The sequence below is a fragment of the Pteronotus mesoamericanus genome, unplaced genomic scaffold (genome assembly GCF_021234165.1).
Source record: "Pteronotus mesoamericanus isolate MK-2021 breed Mesoamerican mustached bat unplaced genomic scaffold, CSHL_Meso_final contig_20, whole genome shotgun sequence".
Classification (NCBI taxonomy): Eukaryota; Metazoa; Chordata; class Mammalia; order Chiroptera; family Mormoopidae; genus Pteronotus; species Pteronotus mesoamericanus.
In genome coordinates this window covers 47,768,462-47,785,579 of record NW_026555085.1, presented here as the reverse complement: position 1 = coordinate 47,785,579, position 17,118 = coordinate 47,768,462, and the positions used below count along the sequence as shown (strand labels likewise).

The 17,118-nt window shown below is 38.8% G+C and overlaps 1 protein-coding gene across 1 annotated transcript in view; it reads left to right on the top strand.

The window, feature by feature from the left end:
- Positions 1-17,118, top strand: part of MDN1 (midasin AAA ATPase 1) — a 143,766-nt gene that overhangs the window by 83,542 nt on the left and 43,106 nt on the right. Inside the window, exons 47-61 of the mRNA XM_054569713.1 lie at positions 452-600; positions 868-1,079; positions 1,395-1,615; positions 2,505-2,618; positions 3,274-3,406; positions 4,213-4,328; positions 5,118-5,251; positions 7,933-8,090; positions 8,313-8,433; positions 8,789-8,999; positions 9,712-9,943; positions 10,275-10,401; positions 11,077-11,247; positions 15,716-15,930; positions 16,301-16,688. Of these exons, the coding sequence (XP_054425688.1) occupies positions 452-600; positions 868-1,079; positions 1,395-1,615; positions 2,505-2,618; positions 3,274-3,406; positions 4,213-4,328; positions 5,118-5,251; positions 7,933-8,090; positions 8,313-8,433; positions 8,789-8,999; positions 9,712-9,943; positions 10,275-10,401; positions 11,077-11,247; positions 15,716-15,930; positions 16,301-16,688 (2,702 nt within the window). The remainder of the gene's footprint in view (positions 1-451; positions 601-867; positions 1,080-1,394; positions 1,616-2,504; positions 2,619-3,273; positions 3,407-4,212; positions 4,329-5,117; positions 5,252-7,932; positions 8,091-8,312; positions 8,434-8,788; positions 9,000-9,711; positions 9,944-10,274; positions 10,402-11,076; positions 11,248-15,715; positions 15,931-16,300; positions 16,689-17,118) is intronic.

Sequence of the window (17,118 nt, the reverse complement as noted above, 5' to 3'; positions counted from 1 at the left end):
ATGCATGTGCTTCTGTTTTATAGATAAGGCTAAGAGAAGTTGAGTTATTCATCAAAGTTAAATAGTTAATAATGACATCTGGAATTTGAAAGTAGGATCTTTTGGATTTCAAAGCCATAGTCCTTTATGAGGCTATGGTCATTTTGCCACCTTTGGCATGTGTCAGTTTAGGATTAAGGATATATGTGAGCAGCTTTGTCACACTTGTAAGTGAGTCGTCTCTTCACTTCCCCAGAAGATACTGTCAGAGGGAGAGAGCAGGGAGGTGGGATAAGAGGGAAGAAATATGAATGTTGCAGTAAGTCCAAAAGTCCCTGGAGTCCACTTAGAAGGCTTTCTGAAATAAGTATCTGGGTGGAACAAAGTTTGATGTGAAGGTGGAATTTATCCATTTTCATTGGAGATGTTGCAGAATCTGTTGCTCATAGATGGCATTGTTTTTTCTTTATAGGTTCTCCAACATCATGTGTTTCGACTCTGATTCAGACGGCCTTACTCATTGTGCAGTACCTGCAACGAGGGCTCAGTTTAGACAGAGCCTTTTCTGAAGCATGCCGAGAAGCATATGTCCGCTCCCAGCACTCACCAGCAAATCAGAAGGTACCACGAAATGTTTCAAGCAGCTTTCTAAGTTGTCACACCCTACAGTGTTTAGTACAAGGAAATTCTTTTTGTTGATGATAACTTTAATGACCTAAGAGAGTGGACCGCACACTTATTCTCTAATAGAGATCTGGTATCCAGGTACTTTTTTGAAAACTAGGTTAAATATAACTATTACGTCCTTGAAATTTATCATCAGAAAAAGTTACCTTGTACATTTTTGGCAATAGCACATATATAGCATGTGTTTTTATCTCCTACCAGCTCGTGCAGGCTTTACTGGAGAAACATATTTCTTCTCTGCGAGCACATGAAAGCTGGGGTAGCTCCATTCTTGCTGTGGGGCTGTGGCCAGATTCTCTGCCCTCAGCTCTCTTTGCTACAGAAGATTCTCACCTCTCTGTAGTACGAAGTGATGGACAGATCTTAGCATATTGCCTCAACAGGATGAGCATGAAAACGAGCAGCTGGGCAAGGTTAGCAGAGCATTGAACCTGTGTGTCTCTCCATTATCTTCACTGTGGTGTTTGCTTTTGATGATAATGCTTGTCACCCAACATATTAGACCAGAATGTTATGTGGCCATTTATTACCCAGCTGTCATAGCTTCATTGGATGTTACCCCCACCTGTTGTCTATTCAGTATGTTTTAATTCTCCTCTTCATAGGGGACTCACCTTTTCCCCAATACCTCTTTGAGTTGTTATTTGTAAACTTATTTTCGTGGTTCTTTTAAGTGTGAAATGAAAGTTCATTCCAATACTGACTTTGCCTGTTCCATTGAATTTCAGGATTCAGCCTCTTACCTTGCCAGACTTAGAGAAAATTATGCAGTCCTCTAGCCCTGAGAGCTTGCAGTTTGGTTCCGTTGAAGTGGATTCTTTTTGGATTGATGAACCAGATGTTCTGGCCATGGCTGTTAAATTGCTTACAGAAAGAGCAACCAATCAAGATTGGATGCTCAGAGTTAAGTGGCTTTATCATTTAGCCAAGAATATACCTCAGGGGCTTGGTGAGTATAGAAAAGCTTAATTTTTGTAATGAGTGAATTTACGTATACTTACTCTGTTTAATTCTTCAGCAGCTATATTATTCTGTGACTGTACTGCTACTATTACACAGCCAGAAATTTGTGACCTAGCATTGTTGTTTGGGTAGGTGTTAAAAAATTACGGAACTCATCTGCCCTTAGATGTGTCCCAGGAGAAACTTTTTTCCCTGTGTAATGCTTCACATTTTAAAGTCTGTCCACCTTTCTATCAGATTGAAAAGGAAAATGCACTATATTAATATTCTGTTTGTTTGAACATCCTGCTTTTTGTACTCCTGGTGCTGCACAACCATTCTGTCTGGTAAAGGTACTGCTTTTGGTAAATTCATTTCCCCTAGAAGTGCCTAAGAGATTTACTAATTCCAGGTGCTCTAAGTTGTCTTGCTTAATTTCTTTGTATTTTCATTCTAAAAGAGGAAAAAGCAACGGTAACAACATCACAGGGCTTGTAAATACAGGACATGGAATTTGTTGGTAGAACTTGTTGCCTAAAGTAATTGACTTTACATGAGCCTTTCTGCTCCATGAGAACTGAGAATGAGATGAGCCTTTGGATATGTATATCATTGTGGTACATGTGATCTGTCTAAAAATGTGTAGAGAGGATTTGTATAATTATTGTTATTATCCACATTATTCTATGTGATAGCTGCTAGGTACAGGTCACTATAAAAGGGAAACATGAACTAGTTAAAATTAAAATCTGATCCCTTAGTTGTGCTGGCCACATTTCACATGCTAACAGGTGACCAGGCTACTCTGACAGCTCAGCTATAGAACAGTTTCATCATTGCAGTTTTACTGGAAAGCTTGCTTTAGACACTAACATTTGCTGGTCCTTCCTCCACAGAGTCAATACAAATTCATTTGGAAGCCAATGCTGCATCTCTTAGGAAATTTTACTCAAATTCTCTCTCAGCTGGGATCAGTAATGTCATCAAAATATTACAACCAAATATAACAGGTACCGCACCTGATTTGATTTCTAGCTCTCAACTCCCCTGACCCATCTTTCCGAGCCACCTTTAAATTACTGTTACCATTGTTTTGTCCTCCCTCCCTCTGTCTGGTTCTCACAACTTCTGGGAGGGTCGGAGGCTGATTGATCACTGCTGCTTTACAGAAATGACAAGTTTTGAGCCAAAGGAGTTCAGTGAGGTGTCAGCAGCAGCTACATCCTATTGTAAAGACCTGGCTTTTAAGTGTATTGAAAGCAAATGAGATGTATTCATTCATTTTCTGCCATGTAAGTCAGTTTTCTTGTGGTTAATGGCAAGTGATTGAATAATTAAACCCATTGATTTTTTTCGACCAGTAGTGGGATCTCAGCAAGTTACTGCGTTGGTTGGAATGTTTATGTTCCAGTAATGATTACTTTTATATCCTACAATGGAATGAATTTTTAGGACTGGCAGAAATTTTGTATTTAGAAAGGAAATAGTATAGAGGCTGTTGAACCCTACTTTTCTAGTATCATGGGCTGAAACCAGCCTTTCTCTGTGCCATCTCTTCCCTTTCAGGACTGAATGTGGTCAAATTAAAACAATGAAAATCCTCAACAGAAATTTGCCAGGCGAGGAGTTTAACTCCCAAATTCTTTGTTTTATTTTTTAAACCAGATGAATTTGTGATCCCTTTGGACCCTCGATGGAATATGCAGGCTTTGGACATCATTAGAAGTTCGATGGACTTTGACCCACAAACGGACCAGTCTGAGCAGCTCTTTACCCTTTTAGAGTCTATTGCAAATAAGTAGGTGAAGCCTGCTGTTCCGGGCATTGTTTGCCTCACTGTACACTATGGTTTCACAGATTAAACCTTTTCTAAGTCTCTGTCAAGTACTACATTCACACTCCCGTATAAATTTATCTAATTGTTACATAAGCTGGTCTTTCTTTTCTTAATTTGGATTGATTTTTAGAGAAAGAGAGGAAGGGGGAGAGAGAAACATTGATTTTATCGTCCCTCTTATTGGTGCATTCATTGGTTGATTCTTGTATGTGCCCTGCCTGAGGCTTGAACCTGCAACCATGGCATATTTGGACACCGCTTTAACCAACTTAGCTACCTGGCCAGGGCCTGACCAGCAGTTTTTTAAACTGGCCATCAGTATAATAAAATCTTGAAAATAAATTTGTAATTACAGTATAATGTACATTACAGAAAAGTGCACATAATGAATATACATGATTTTGACAGGCTTTCCCAAAGTGAACTCATTCTTGCGTGTGATATGTACTAGCACCTCAGAGACACTCCCCCCAACCCCTTGTTTCCTCTTCCAATAATTCACACTCAGTCTTCCAGGTGACTTTTTTTAAGAGTTCCCAGTACAGTTTGTCAGATCATGGCAGAGCAAAAGAATGAGGCCTGCCATCTACCTGGACACAGCTGTTCCAGCCATCTGTCCTTTTCCCTCCAACTTAGTCCAGAGTTTGTAGAGGCAGGAGAGGAATGTCAGGTTGAAGGAGACTGATGTTTCAGGGATTCTCAGGATTCAGGAGATAGGCAAAGTATTCACCAATAATGATTTGTTACGTTATTGAATCTCATTTCAGGACAATTATATATCTTGACCGGGAAAAACGAATTTTTACTGAAGCCAATTTGGTTTCTGTTGGTGGCAAAAAGTTAAGAAATAGTGTCTTGAGAATGTCCTTTGATTTCCATAAAGGTAAGAACACTGCCTTTCATGTTCTGCAGTTTCATATCTGATTGCAAAATATTGTGGAAGTTAAGAGACATAATCAGTAATGGTTGCCATTTTACTGATTCCTTTTGATTCACTGGCCTGATTTTTAATATGCTCCCTTACTCAGTGCTACTGATGAACTGCTTTTAATGTGTCCTTGGTTTCCTTTACTTTTTATAACTATGGCGTGTGGGTCCCATGTTATGAAAGAGGAAAGGGAGGCACAGAGGTATTCAAGGTCATATTTCTAGCAAGTAACAGCTAGAACCTGAAACCTAGGTTTGGTTGGTTCAAAAAGGAGTATATGCTCCTAAGTATTTGGTTATAGGTTCTTTTTTTGTCTCTCCTTTTTTTTTTTTTTTTTTTTTTTAAATTGAAAAGATATCCATGCTTGCTGGAAAAAAATTCGAACTATAGAAATATAAACTGTAGAAGTCAGCTTTCAAAGCTGCTTCTGTTAATGGTGCATTCATTTGTATCTTCTCATAGCTGTCTGTGCTGTCTGTCCATTCAGACATATATACACTTAGTTTTTGTTTTGTATTTAAACAAATACTTGTTTTAAATTGCATCATTTAAGACATCTGTGAACACCTATAGGTATACATTGCCTGATCTGCAAAGTTTGATAATAGTAGGCAGAGAGTTTGTTATTGAATTGACCTTTGTAGTGGGAATATTAAGTTCCATATTACAGTTGATTTTGAAAATGTCCAGAGATTATTTTAAATCTGATGGAATGTTCTTACTTTATTTATGTCAACTCTTAAGATCCAGAGAGCTATCACAGCCTACCCCATGAAATTGTGGTCAATCTTGCAGCATTTTTTGAACTCTGTGATGCATTAATACTGCTCTGGGTACAGTCCTCCCAAGGAATAGTATCTGATACCAATGTCAATGAGGTAAGGAAAAATATACCTGTTTTTATTTTAAACAACATTTGTCTGGGCACAAAGATTCTTAGGGATGACACTAACTTCAGTGTTATTATTTTAGATATTATTTGAGAAATGTAATTGTCCTTAACAGTTTAAAATGTTATTAACATTTTAAAACTTTATGGGGACATCATTGACATGTAACAAATAGAATGTACTTGAAGTATACAGTTTTATATGAATATACCTATGAGACAGTTAACCACAATCAGGACAGTGAACATGTATCCATTACCCTTGAACGTTTCCTCATATTCTAAGTATTTCCCTCCTCTCCCGTCTCCACCCCTAACCAGATATCCATTGATTTGCTTTCTGTTACTATAGTATTTACTGTAAATGAAATTATGCAGTATATGTTTTCTTTCATTTGGCTTCTTTCACTCAAAATAGTTATTTGGAGATGCTTCCCCATTGTTCCATGTAACAAGAGTTCATTCATATTGCTGAGTAATACTCCATTAAATGTATGGTGCTACAACTTCTTCATCTGTGTATGTGTTGCTGGACATTGGAATTTTAACAGTTACATTTTAATTTACTTAAGCCTTTCTAGACATCCCTATCACATAGGAATTTGAGTTTGGAATCTGGATTATGCTAGTAATTCTAGTAATTTAGAGTAGCAGTTGTTGAACTCTTTGGTCTCAAGACCCTTTATGGTCTTAAAGGTTACTAAAGACCCCAAAGAACTTTTACATATGTGGTTACCTTTATCAGTATTTATTAAGTAATATGTAAATCTGAGAAATATAAAAAATAGTTATTAATCTCTTTAAAAACACAGTAACAAATCCATTTCATGTAAATATGAACATTTTAAATCTGTAAGTCTTTTTAATTTCTGACTTTACTGAAGAAAGCTGGATTCTCACATCTGCTTCTGCGTTCAGTCTCTTGCAGTATGTTTCTTGGGTTGAAGTTTGTGAAGAAAAACTGGTGTCTGTTCATAGTTATGAGGTTGGGAAAGGGAGGATTATCTTAGTAGCCATTTCATATAACTGAATATTTTTCTTTGATACTATACCACAACTTAACAAGTAGTAGTTTTTTAAAGGTTACTTGTAACGTATAATCTGAAAAAAATGTTACTCAATTTGTCATGCATTAAAATCCATTGGCCTAGCTTGTACTTTTGATGGACTTTTACCCTTGTATGTGTTTATAGCTCATGTATTGGTAATTTGGAAAACATTGTTCAGTGGGTTATCAGCTGTTCCAAATGCTGACACATTTCATTCTTCAATGTAAATGAAGTCACAGTCATAAAAAAATTACCACAAACCTGGTTCATCAGAAAAATCTTTCAGTACTGGAGTTTTCACGATCTTGGTTTAAAGTTCTAGGCTTTGCTTAAAAGCCTGAATTTATCAGTGGTGGCAAATACTCTGAATTGTTTTTTGTAACCTGACAGATTAATTTCATTCATTTTGAATAAAATGATTGCCAGATATCCTGTCACAACTTGTTTATCATGCTTTTTTTTTTTTTTTGGTACCATCAGTAGAATGTCAATATGGGAAGAAGACAGATAATTTAATATTATCAAAATAGTTTTTACTTTATAGAAACTAAACAGAATCACTAATCTTGAGACTATTTTGGTGTAAAAATAAATTATGACTAGAGCGATTCTGGAGACTCATATTTACCTAATTTACATTAAAAATCTACATAAATGGAAACGGTAGATATTATCATAAGGATAGACATATAAACCAATGAAATAAAAAAGAGAATTCAGAATGGATTTTCATATATATGGTCAGTTGATTTGTTGTTACAGTTTTTGTCAGATGTGCACAGGTCATTTATTGGAGAAAAAGAGTCTACTCAAGAAATGGTGATGGAACAACTAGATATCCGTATAGTAAAGTAAAAACGAGCCTTTATCCCTACCTTGCATCTTACAGGAAAGTTATCTCAAAATGGGTCATAGCCTATCATTAAAATTTAGCCTATCAAAAGCTAAAACCGTTAAAATAGGAGAAAATCTTCATAACTTGAGGGTAGGCAAAGATTTTGGAGAATTGTTTATAAAAACTACATCAAAATCAAAAACTTCTGTTCCTAATAGACAATTTTAAGAAAATGAAAATATTGGGAGCAACTGTGTAGAAATCATATATAAATTATATAAACTGATAAGACAAATTCAAGAAATGAGCAAGATTTTTTGAAGAGATGCCTCTCAGAAGATAATATGAATGCCCAGTAAGAACCTAAAACATTGCAAGATCATTAGTTATCAAGGAAATGGAAATTGAAACCATAATGAACTGTCACCCACTAGAAGGAATAGAATTACTAGCAAGGAAAAGAAACAGCTTGAACTCCCCTACTGCTGGTTGGAAGACAAAAGTAGTGCAGCTGCTTTTTAAGACAAGTTGGTGGTTTCTTATAAAATTACCTGTACACTTAATCATAGACCCCAATATTCTCTAATGGGATAGCTCCGAACTTCGAAGTACTAGGAGGAAGGAGGATCTTTGCCTTCTTTGACTGCCTTAATGTCCCTAAAAACATTCTGGTGGAATGGTAGACCTTTCATGTATGTATGTTGAGTATTGGTTAATAATTGAAGTCTATGTCCTGTGTCTTTTCTGGGAACTGTTTGTGAGCAGTTTTGGTTTACTTTGTTACAGATCTTGGCTTCTCTGCGGTGGCGGGACCGGTTTTGGACTGTGGCAGACACAGTAAAAGTGGATGTTCCAGGCCTGGCCCTGCTTGCCCTTCATTGGCACTGGGTTTTAAAACATTTGGTCCATCAGATCCCCCAACTCCTGATGAACCATGAAGACAAGTAAGACTTATTTGGAATGACAATGTCAGTATCTACAGTATTGATAATGTTAAAGAGAGTATGGTTTAGAATCAAAACTGTTTCCCCTTTCTTTACCTTGGTTTATTCCCTTGGCCTACCAGTGAATGTAAGTCAGATATACAATGTAAATGATGTCTCTTACTATCCAGCATTTTCCCCTTTCCTTACTTCCTCTCTGTTCTTTTTTCTCCCTCTTTAAAGGTACTACAAAGAGGTTCAGACTGTCTCAGAACATATTCAGAATTGCTTGGGGAGCCCAACTGGTGGCTTCACTGGTATAAAGAGGTTGCAGAAGTTCCTGGGACGACCATTTCCTTTTAAGGTACACCTTGGAATTGTAGTAACGAAAATTTGACCTCTTCGTCTGAAGTTCTGAAACGTGGGGACTGCCTTTCAGTCGAACTCACCCTTGCCTGCAGAGTTGATGTTTTAAATGGTCACTGATATTGACTGATTTGTTAAATGTTAGCATTTTGCCTATTCTTGAGACTATTAAACTTAGGTAGAGTTTTAACTTTATTACTGTGAAATCTCCTGACAGCAACAGGAATAAACCCTATGTTTTCTAGAAGCATCATGGAAATAGTTTAAATTTTTTCTCAGACTTGAATAGGTTGCTTTTTAAAAAGAACCATATTTCTTCTCTGTAGTAGGCTCTTCTGGGTTTTATGTTTCAGGACAAGCAGGTCGTGGAGTGTTTTTCACAACTGAAAATCCTTAACAAAGCCCTTGCCATCAGAGAGCGAATGGCTGCCCTTGGGGAGAGTGGATGGCTAGAAGACGTTAGTCGGCTCCAAATGGCTGCTTTTGGATGGACATTAAAGAAAAGTCTCGTACAGGCCTGGGGATTGGTCCTCAGAGCTAATATTCTGGAAAATGTCAACCCAGGTAATATACTCTGGAGTCTAGCCTACTGACAAACACTCTTAAGAGTGTGTCCACTACCCTGCAGCCAGTAAGTTTTACATTTTTCCCTTAGATTTATTTATTTATTTTGTATACTATAATTACCATTAAATAAATGTCAGGCATCGAGCTAAACTTTATATACAGGGTGGGGCAAAACTAGGTTTACAGTTGTTTATAAGAGAAGTAGTAAAGTAATGAATAAGAATATAAGAATAAACTGTGTTTCGCATACCTACAACTGTAAACCGACTTTGCCCCACTATGTATGTTGTTTAATTCTGCCATTAGACTTGTGCAGGTATTAATCCATTTCCTGTTTGCCCCGAGAATACTTGTCAGTGGCGCTTGCAACTTCAGCATTTACCCCAAGATACATTAGGGTTAGAGGCAAGTTCTGTTTAGAAATAACTCCAAGAACAGTTTTTATATTTTATTTCCACATTGAAAACCAGTCAGATTTGCTTCATCCTCAGTGAACATGTTCATGTAAAATTAAATGAACACTGGCAGTGAGCTGCACTTTCTTTTTCTAAGCAGGAAATGGGTTAATAACTTCATTTCACAGATTCAGAACTCAAGCTCAGATTTACTGTACTTTGGTTTAGTTCACTGCCACATTACTGGCTGCTGGAAATCTGAGCCTGTACTGCTGACTATTGTGTAATAATACCACATGTGTCTTTTTGTTCAGATGAATTGAAGAATCTTGTGGATGCTCAGTGTTTAGAACTAAAAGCCAGGGGAATTTCACTTGGTTTTCTGGAGCAAAAACCCAATGAAGCTTCCACTCCATCCCAGCCAGACTTTACCTTCTTAATTCAACTCACTAGGAGTATTCAGTTATGGCCTGCAATGGAATATCTGGCTGTGCTTTGGCAGTACAAAGTGACGGCTCACTTTGTGACACAAGCTTGTCTGAGAAGGTAAGCCATTTTCCTTGGGGGAACTTATTTTCTTACTAGATTATTCTGTGTATCCTACCTGTGAAACAAAGCACAAACTTGTCTTGGCAGAATAGTTGCTGAAGCAGAGGGAGGTCAGTTAACACTTTGGAAAACCAAAGCTTCTTGGAGATTCTTTGCTTGTCTTCATTCCACCTGTAAAAGTTGCAGTTTTTTCTGTAAGGCAGCTTGCTTATTTTTAAATGAATGTATTCTGAGTTCTTTGTGTTTTCATATTATGTACGTAGCAGTTTTCTAGCTGTTCATCGATAGCCCACAGACCACTCTCTCGCCCTCTTTATTTTTGGAACAGGTCCAGCAAAAATCAGCAACCGCAGATGGATGAGGAAATAAGTCATCACATCACATTTTGTCTTAAGCACACACCAGTTGCTCCTCAAGAGCTTCGAGACCTTTGGTCCTTACTGCACCATCAGAAGGTAAAATCCAAAATCAAAAAGAAATAAACCTTCTTTACCCTATGAGTTGATTAGATTTTCTTTGGCAGACAGGTTGCAGAACATTTTATTTAATCTCAAAATTACATGTTACAAACTCCATTCTTGCCTGAGTTAATTTCAAAGGGGATAATTTTAAGAGTTCTTTTGCAGTAATTACTTGGGTATTTTTCAGCCTATTTGCAGAATCATTCTATTCAGTTTCAAGTTAAAAGAAGCTAAAATATTTGCTTATTTTTATTTTGTTTCCTCAAAAATACATTGTGAACATGTTTTTCACTCTTGCTCCAAAAAAAAACCTATCGAATGTGTATACTGGTAAACCATATTTAATACAGCTTCATTAGCACAGTCTTAGTTTTGTAAATAATATTTTATTCATTTATTAGTTTTGCTGACACTATAATTGTATGATATATTTTACTTATGTTTTTTCATACATCCTTACAAAAGCAGATTTCTTTTAGTTTTATAAAATTATAGTCAGGATAAGTGACTTTACCAAGATGACCAGGGTGGCAGAAAATTAGCAACATCAGGATTAATACTGTTACAGCTGTATTAGTTTTAGATGGGTCTTAAAGATAGAGGCCATATGAATTGATTTATGAAGTCTTTCTCGAATGTTTTCTTATCTGATTATTCCTTTATCTCTAGGTGTCTACTGAAGAAATGATCTCTCTGTGGTCTGACTTACTGAATTCCACATTCATGTCTTTCTGGAGCAGCACGGTGACCACAGACCCAGAGTACTGGCTCACGTGGAGCCCCCTGTCTGTCGCGCAGCAGAGGGAGAGACCCCGGTCCCTTCTGGACTCCACACTGAAGGTTTGTTGGTATAAAATCATAAAAATGGTGATCGTGGAAAACATCGTACAATAGATTTAGCAATAGACATTTATTCCTAGTGTAAAGCAGTGACTAAGTAACTGTAATACTTTATTTTCTGAAGGATATTAATAAGCTAACTGTCACAGAAGATATTCGTTCTTAAATGATTTGGGAAATTCTGAATTAAAGTAAAAAGAAGTCTCCTTAAAGAAGTATTTTATTTGTTTTCTAATTTAAATACTCTTTTTTACTAAATATAAAACATTTAAACAGGATGTAAATGTGTTGATGTGTGTATATGTATACATGCATATATAGTAGAAGTCAATAGAAATAATCACACTTGGCTCTATATCTTGTTTATATTTATTTTATATTAAGTACATAAGTAAACAAAAATGACATACTTTGTTTACATAATACATTATGGAAACCTGTACCTGTCATTCTGGCTTATTCTTTTTAAGGTATGTCATCCTTCACAGGTGCTGGAATTTATTTAATCACTTTCTTATTCGCAGGTTTGAGGTTTCTTGTGTTTACTTCCCTACTTTCCTCTAATAACCATACCTGTATCAACTACCCTTCTATGAATCTTTGTCTGCTTTGGTATTTCTGTGGATATGTTATAAGAACTGGAATTTAACCCTTGATCAAAGTGTGCAGAGTTAAAGAAACTTGTAGCTATTCCCAGAATGTCTAGGCAGGCGGTTTTTGTTTCACTTTTTAAAACATGCTAGGAGCAGTGAAGAGGGAGATAGCACTAAGTCCTGCATGACCACAGGGAACTCGGGACTAGAGCACAGTTTCATTTATTTTGTATGTGAGGACCTGTTTCTCCATAACATTGTCATACTAGGTGTTATCAACATTTAAATTATGCCAATCTTATAATTTTTAAAATCTCGTTGTAATCTATACTTCATTGATTATGTTTGAGATCAAACATGATTACATGTGTGTACCGTATTTTGCTGTGTATGATGCGCACTTTTTTGCCCAAGTTTTTGAGGGAAAAATAAGGATGCACGTTATATGATGGAATTATACGTGGGAATTAGTACTAAAACATGGGTGCACAGTAGACACAGGAGGGTATTATACACTGCAAAATATGGTATATTGATCGTTTTAAATTATTTTTTTATTGATTATGCTATTACAGTTGTCCTGATTTTTCCTTCTTTGCCCCCCTCCACCCAGCACCTCCTACTCCATCAGGCAATTCCCTCACCATTGTGCATGTCCCTGGGTCATGCATAAACATTCTTTGTCTACTGTATTTCTTATCTGTACTGTACATCCCCATGCCTTTTGTATAACTACATATTTGTGCTTGTTAATCTCCTCACCTCTTCACCCATTCTCTCCCTCCTCCCATCTGGCAACTATCTGATAACTAACTACTCTTGCTGCTTTTAAGAATCTCTCTTTATCTTTAACCTTTGGCCTTTTAATTATGGCTTGTTTTGGAGTGGGCCTCTTTGCATCCATCTTGTTTGGGATTGTCTTTGCTTCCTGGACTTGCATGTCTCTTTCTTTCACCAAATTAGGGAAGTTTTCTTTCACTATTTTTTCAGATAGATTTCCAGTTTCTTGTTCATTCTCTTTTTCTTCTGGCACCCCATGAAGCAAATATTGGGCCTCTTAAAGTTGTCCCAGAGGCTGTTTGTACTATCCTCATTTTTTTGGATTCTTTTTTCTTCTTGTTCTGCATGGTTTTTGCTTCTTATGTGCCAAATCATTGATTTGATTCTTGGCTTCATCCACTCTATTGCTGTTTCCCTGTAAATTGTTCTTTATTTCACTTATTGTATCCTTCATTTCTGACTGGGTCTTTTTTATGCTGCTGAAGTTCTCAGTAGTTTCCTTGAGTATCCTTATAACCAGTGTTTTGAACTCTGCATCTGATAGATTGCTTATCTCCATTTTGTTTAGCACTTTTTCTGGAGTTTTGATCTGTTCTTTCATTTGGGCCATATCTCTTTGTTTTGGCAGTCTCCCTGTGTTTGTTTCTAGTATTAGGTAGAACTGCTTTGACTCCATGTCTTGGTAGTGTGCATTAATGTAGTAGGTGCCCTGTAGGGTCCAGTGGCACAGCCTCCCCTATCACCCAAGGCAGGTACCAGAGGTGCGTCCAGCTGAGTACTGTGGGCTGTGTATGGAGCCTTGGTTGCTGTTGGCAGATCAATGGGAGGGATTTACCCAGGCCAGTCAGTTGCAAGGACTGGCTATGACCACTGATCACCAACCTCCCCCCTCCATGGCGGATCAGCTATGCAGGGAAAGGGTGCTGGTGCTCTGATGTGGTCTGTAGCTGTCCACTGGGTGTGCTGGCCCTGGGGTTTCCCAAGTGGTGCAGGCCAAAGTCAGCCCCCACCTTTGTTTTGCTTGGGGCACCCTGCCTGAGCTGTAAAGCAGTCTGAGATGGCTGCCACTTGTACTGGGTTCAGAGATTCCCAGGTGCAGCCAAGCTGTGACTAATCTGGCTGCTGCTAGGGTTCACTAAAGCCAGCTGTTGCTTGTTTGATAGGATTTAGGAGCTAAGACCAGCTATTCTTATGGAAAAGCAGTTTGGCTGGGCCCATAAGTTGGTGGGACAGAGCCTCTGGGGATCTCTTAGATGGGTCAAACAGTGTTAGCCAGATTGATGGAGTCTCAGATGTGGCACCAGCTTACCAGCACTGTTGGGGGAGGGTTTAACAAGGGGACAATGGCCTCTGCTGGCCTTGATGCCATACACTTAAGTTTCTCCCTGTGTACCAATGGTACCTTTCAAGTTGCTAACCTGGTGCTGGAGCTCAGAGGAAGTAAATCTCAGCAGGTGAGTCTGTGTGTGGGTTCTTTAGTAGGAACTGCTTGGGGCTCCAGAACTTTCTTCTACTGACTCAATCCCCACTGGTTTTTGCACCCAGAAGTTGTGGGGACTTATCTTCCTGGCACTGGAATCCTGGGCTGAGGGCCTGGTGTGGGGCTGGAACCCCTTGCTCCAGAGATACCCCTCCCGAATTTGTATCCATGTGGGTGTGAGACCAACCCATTCTGTGTCTGCGCTCCTCCTACTAGTCTGGATGGATGTGGTTTCTTTAATTCGTAGTTGTTGGACTTCCATTAAGCTCGATTTCCTAGTTATCAGACTCTTCAACTCGATTGCTGATTTTCCTGAGTGATGGTTCTATATTTTAGTGGTAACTTTGATATGGTTGTGTGAAGAGACGAGTCATGTCTGCTTACATCACAATCTTGACTTGAGCCTGTTTTTATTTCTTTTCTGAATTTTCAGTCATGTTAATTGCCCATTTTGTTAAAAAAAAAAAGGGAGGGGAGTTATTTATCATTTTATTATTATTGCATATCTTTACATATTATAGTTATTAAACCTTTAACCAACATATGGTTGAAAATCTGTTTCTTGTGTTTTGTTGTTTCTCGGGATTTTAAGGTTTTTAAAAAAAAATATGCTTATCCCTTTTTACTTTATGGCTTTGGTGTCATGCTTTTTATTTATTTTTCATTTTACCATTGTTTTTTAATTAAATTTATTGGGATGACATTGATTAATAAAATTGTATGGGTTTCAAGCATACGGTTCTATGACACATCATCTGTATATTGCAGGGATCATGCTTTTTAAAAATTCTTCACTATTCCTAAAGTTGAAAACCACTTGCCCATATTTTCTTCTATATTTTTGTTATTGTTTTGTGTTGACGTCATGTTTATCTGGAGATCTTGTTTTGTGAGGTAGACTTGCAAATTTTTTTTATTTCATGCAAACAGTGCATCTGAGAGTAGTATAACAGCACCATCTTTGACGAATTCAACCTTTCCACTCTCATTTCAAATGCCACCTCAATTATACATTTTATTCCCATAAATTGTTCATGAATTTATTTTTGGAGTCTTCTGTTAGGTTGCTCTATCAAAAATGATTTTTTTAATTGAAAAATAACTTTCAAAGCTCACAGTGATAAACCTTATGGATCCCCAAGAGTTACATAGAGTGTACAGTGTTTCCTGTCATATCCATTTTATTGCCTAACACTTTGCTGTGGGTAGCTGTTACTGTGTCCCGGATGAGCAGTCCAAGGAGCACAGGCTTGGTAAACTTTGTCCCTGGGTCTTAACAGTTAATTATTTTCCCTGCCTCTGAGTCTCACCTTGCTGCATTGTGTGTTCCTAGCTCTACAGCAGATATGGTCTTCTTAATGCCCTGGTTTAAGGGGCTTTCTTCTGCATTACTGAAACACCTACTGCTCCTCATTTCTGGAGGATGGAGTCCACATTCCTTTAAGGCCTGCCCCATTCAACCCCTCCTGGTCCTATCTTCTGGTTGATGTTTATTTGGTCCTAGCAACCTGAACCCATTTTTCTTACTTTCTTTCTTCCCTCTAAGGTGCCAGTGCTGCTTGTTGAAACCCTTTTAACTAATTTCTAAATTAACTTGACTCCTGTCATCCATCAGGGCCCTGGCAGTCTCAGTCGAGCCATGTTCTCCAAATGCTGCTTTGAAGTCTTGACCAGCAGCTGCAGAGCAAGCCCCTGGGATGTGAGCGGCCTCCCTGTCCTGTCCTCCTCACATGTCACCCTGGGAGAGTGGGTTGAAAGAGCTCAGCAGCTCCAGGACATCAGCTCAGTGCTTTGGACCAACATGGCTATCCATTCACTAGCAGAGTTCAGGTATTCACTCCCCTCTGGGTAGACTCTAAAGCTCCTTTTGTTTCTCCAGAGCATGCAGCAGCTCAGTCAGAACTTGCTTCTGTAGTGGCTAGTTCTGGTGGGTGAAGACAAGGGTGTTTTCTGGCCAGATCAGCAGATTTTCCTCTCATGACAGTTGCTATAGTGAGCTCGCCAGCTCCTCTGTCAATTTTAAGCATATCATGTTCAAGACAGTGATGTTTAGAAAGCCATCTAAGATTATATGAGAATAGAAATTCACCACTTAGTATGGGCAGTGTAGTCTGCCATGTCCTTTTTTGAAGGAATGATAGTGAGAAAGGAATGTTGTTTGATGCAGTGCAAACCCTTAAGTGCTTCCTTGTCCCCACAGACGCACAGATTCCCAACTTCAGGGGCTGGTACTGTGCCGGCACCTGGCAGGCCTGGCAGAACTGCTCCCTGAGACCCAAAGGCAGGAGTACATGCAGAACTGTGAACAGCTGCTGCGCGGGGACAGCCAGGCCTTCCAGCATGTGGGCCAGACTCTTGGGGACATGGCCGGACAGGACATGCTGCCTAAAGAGCTGCTGTGCCTCCTGCTCACCTCCCTGCGCCACCTGTTTGGGGAGGGGGAGGGTAAGCGGGACTTACCCGAGCCAGCACAGCGTGGGAGCCTCTGGGTGAGCCTTGGTCTGCTCCAGATTCAGACATGGCTTCCCCAGGCACGCTTCGACCCCGCAGTGAAGAGGGAATTCAAGCTCAAGTATGCCAAGGAGGAGGTATGGAGACGAGAGTTGGGAGGATGGGCTCCATTCCTCACTGGCTGGGTTTGCTTGGTATATTAATCCTTTTACCTCCTTTTGGGTGATTTTGCATAAGCTGCGCTATGACTTCCCGGGAGTGTATTCTAAAGACTATGTTTTCCTCTGAGGGTTCCTCTGAGTGGGCGCAGGCACTGGGAGGGTCCCTTCCTAAGGTTCTACTATGTCTGCCAGTAGGCTGCAGTGGGCAGAGGACACGACAGTACAACACCTGAGGCACCGCCACACAAGTACTGGTAGCCCTCACGATCCAGTCTCCTTCTCCGTGAACTAAGTTTTGGGTGTTTGGAGTTGGATAAGTTCTTTAGAAAGAGTATAGTATTTCTCAGGTTTTGAACTTTTCGTGTTTGTTATCTAAAAGTCAAGAACTAAGTAGGTTCATATCATA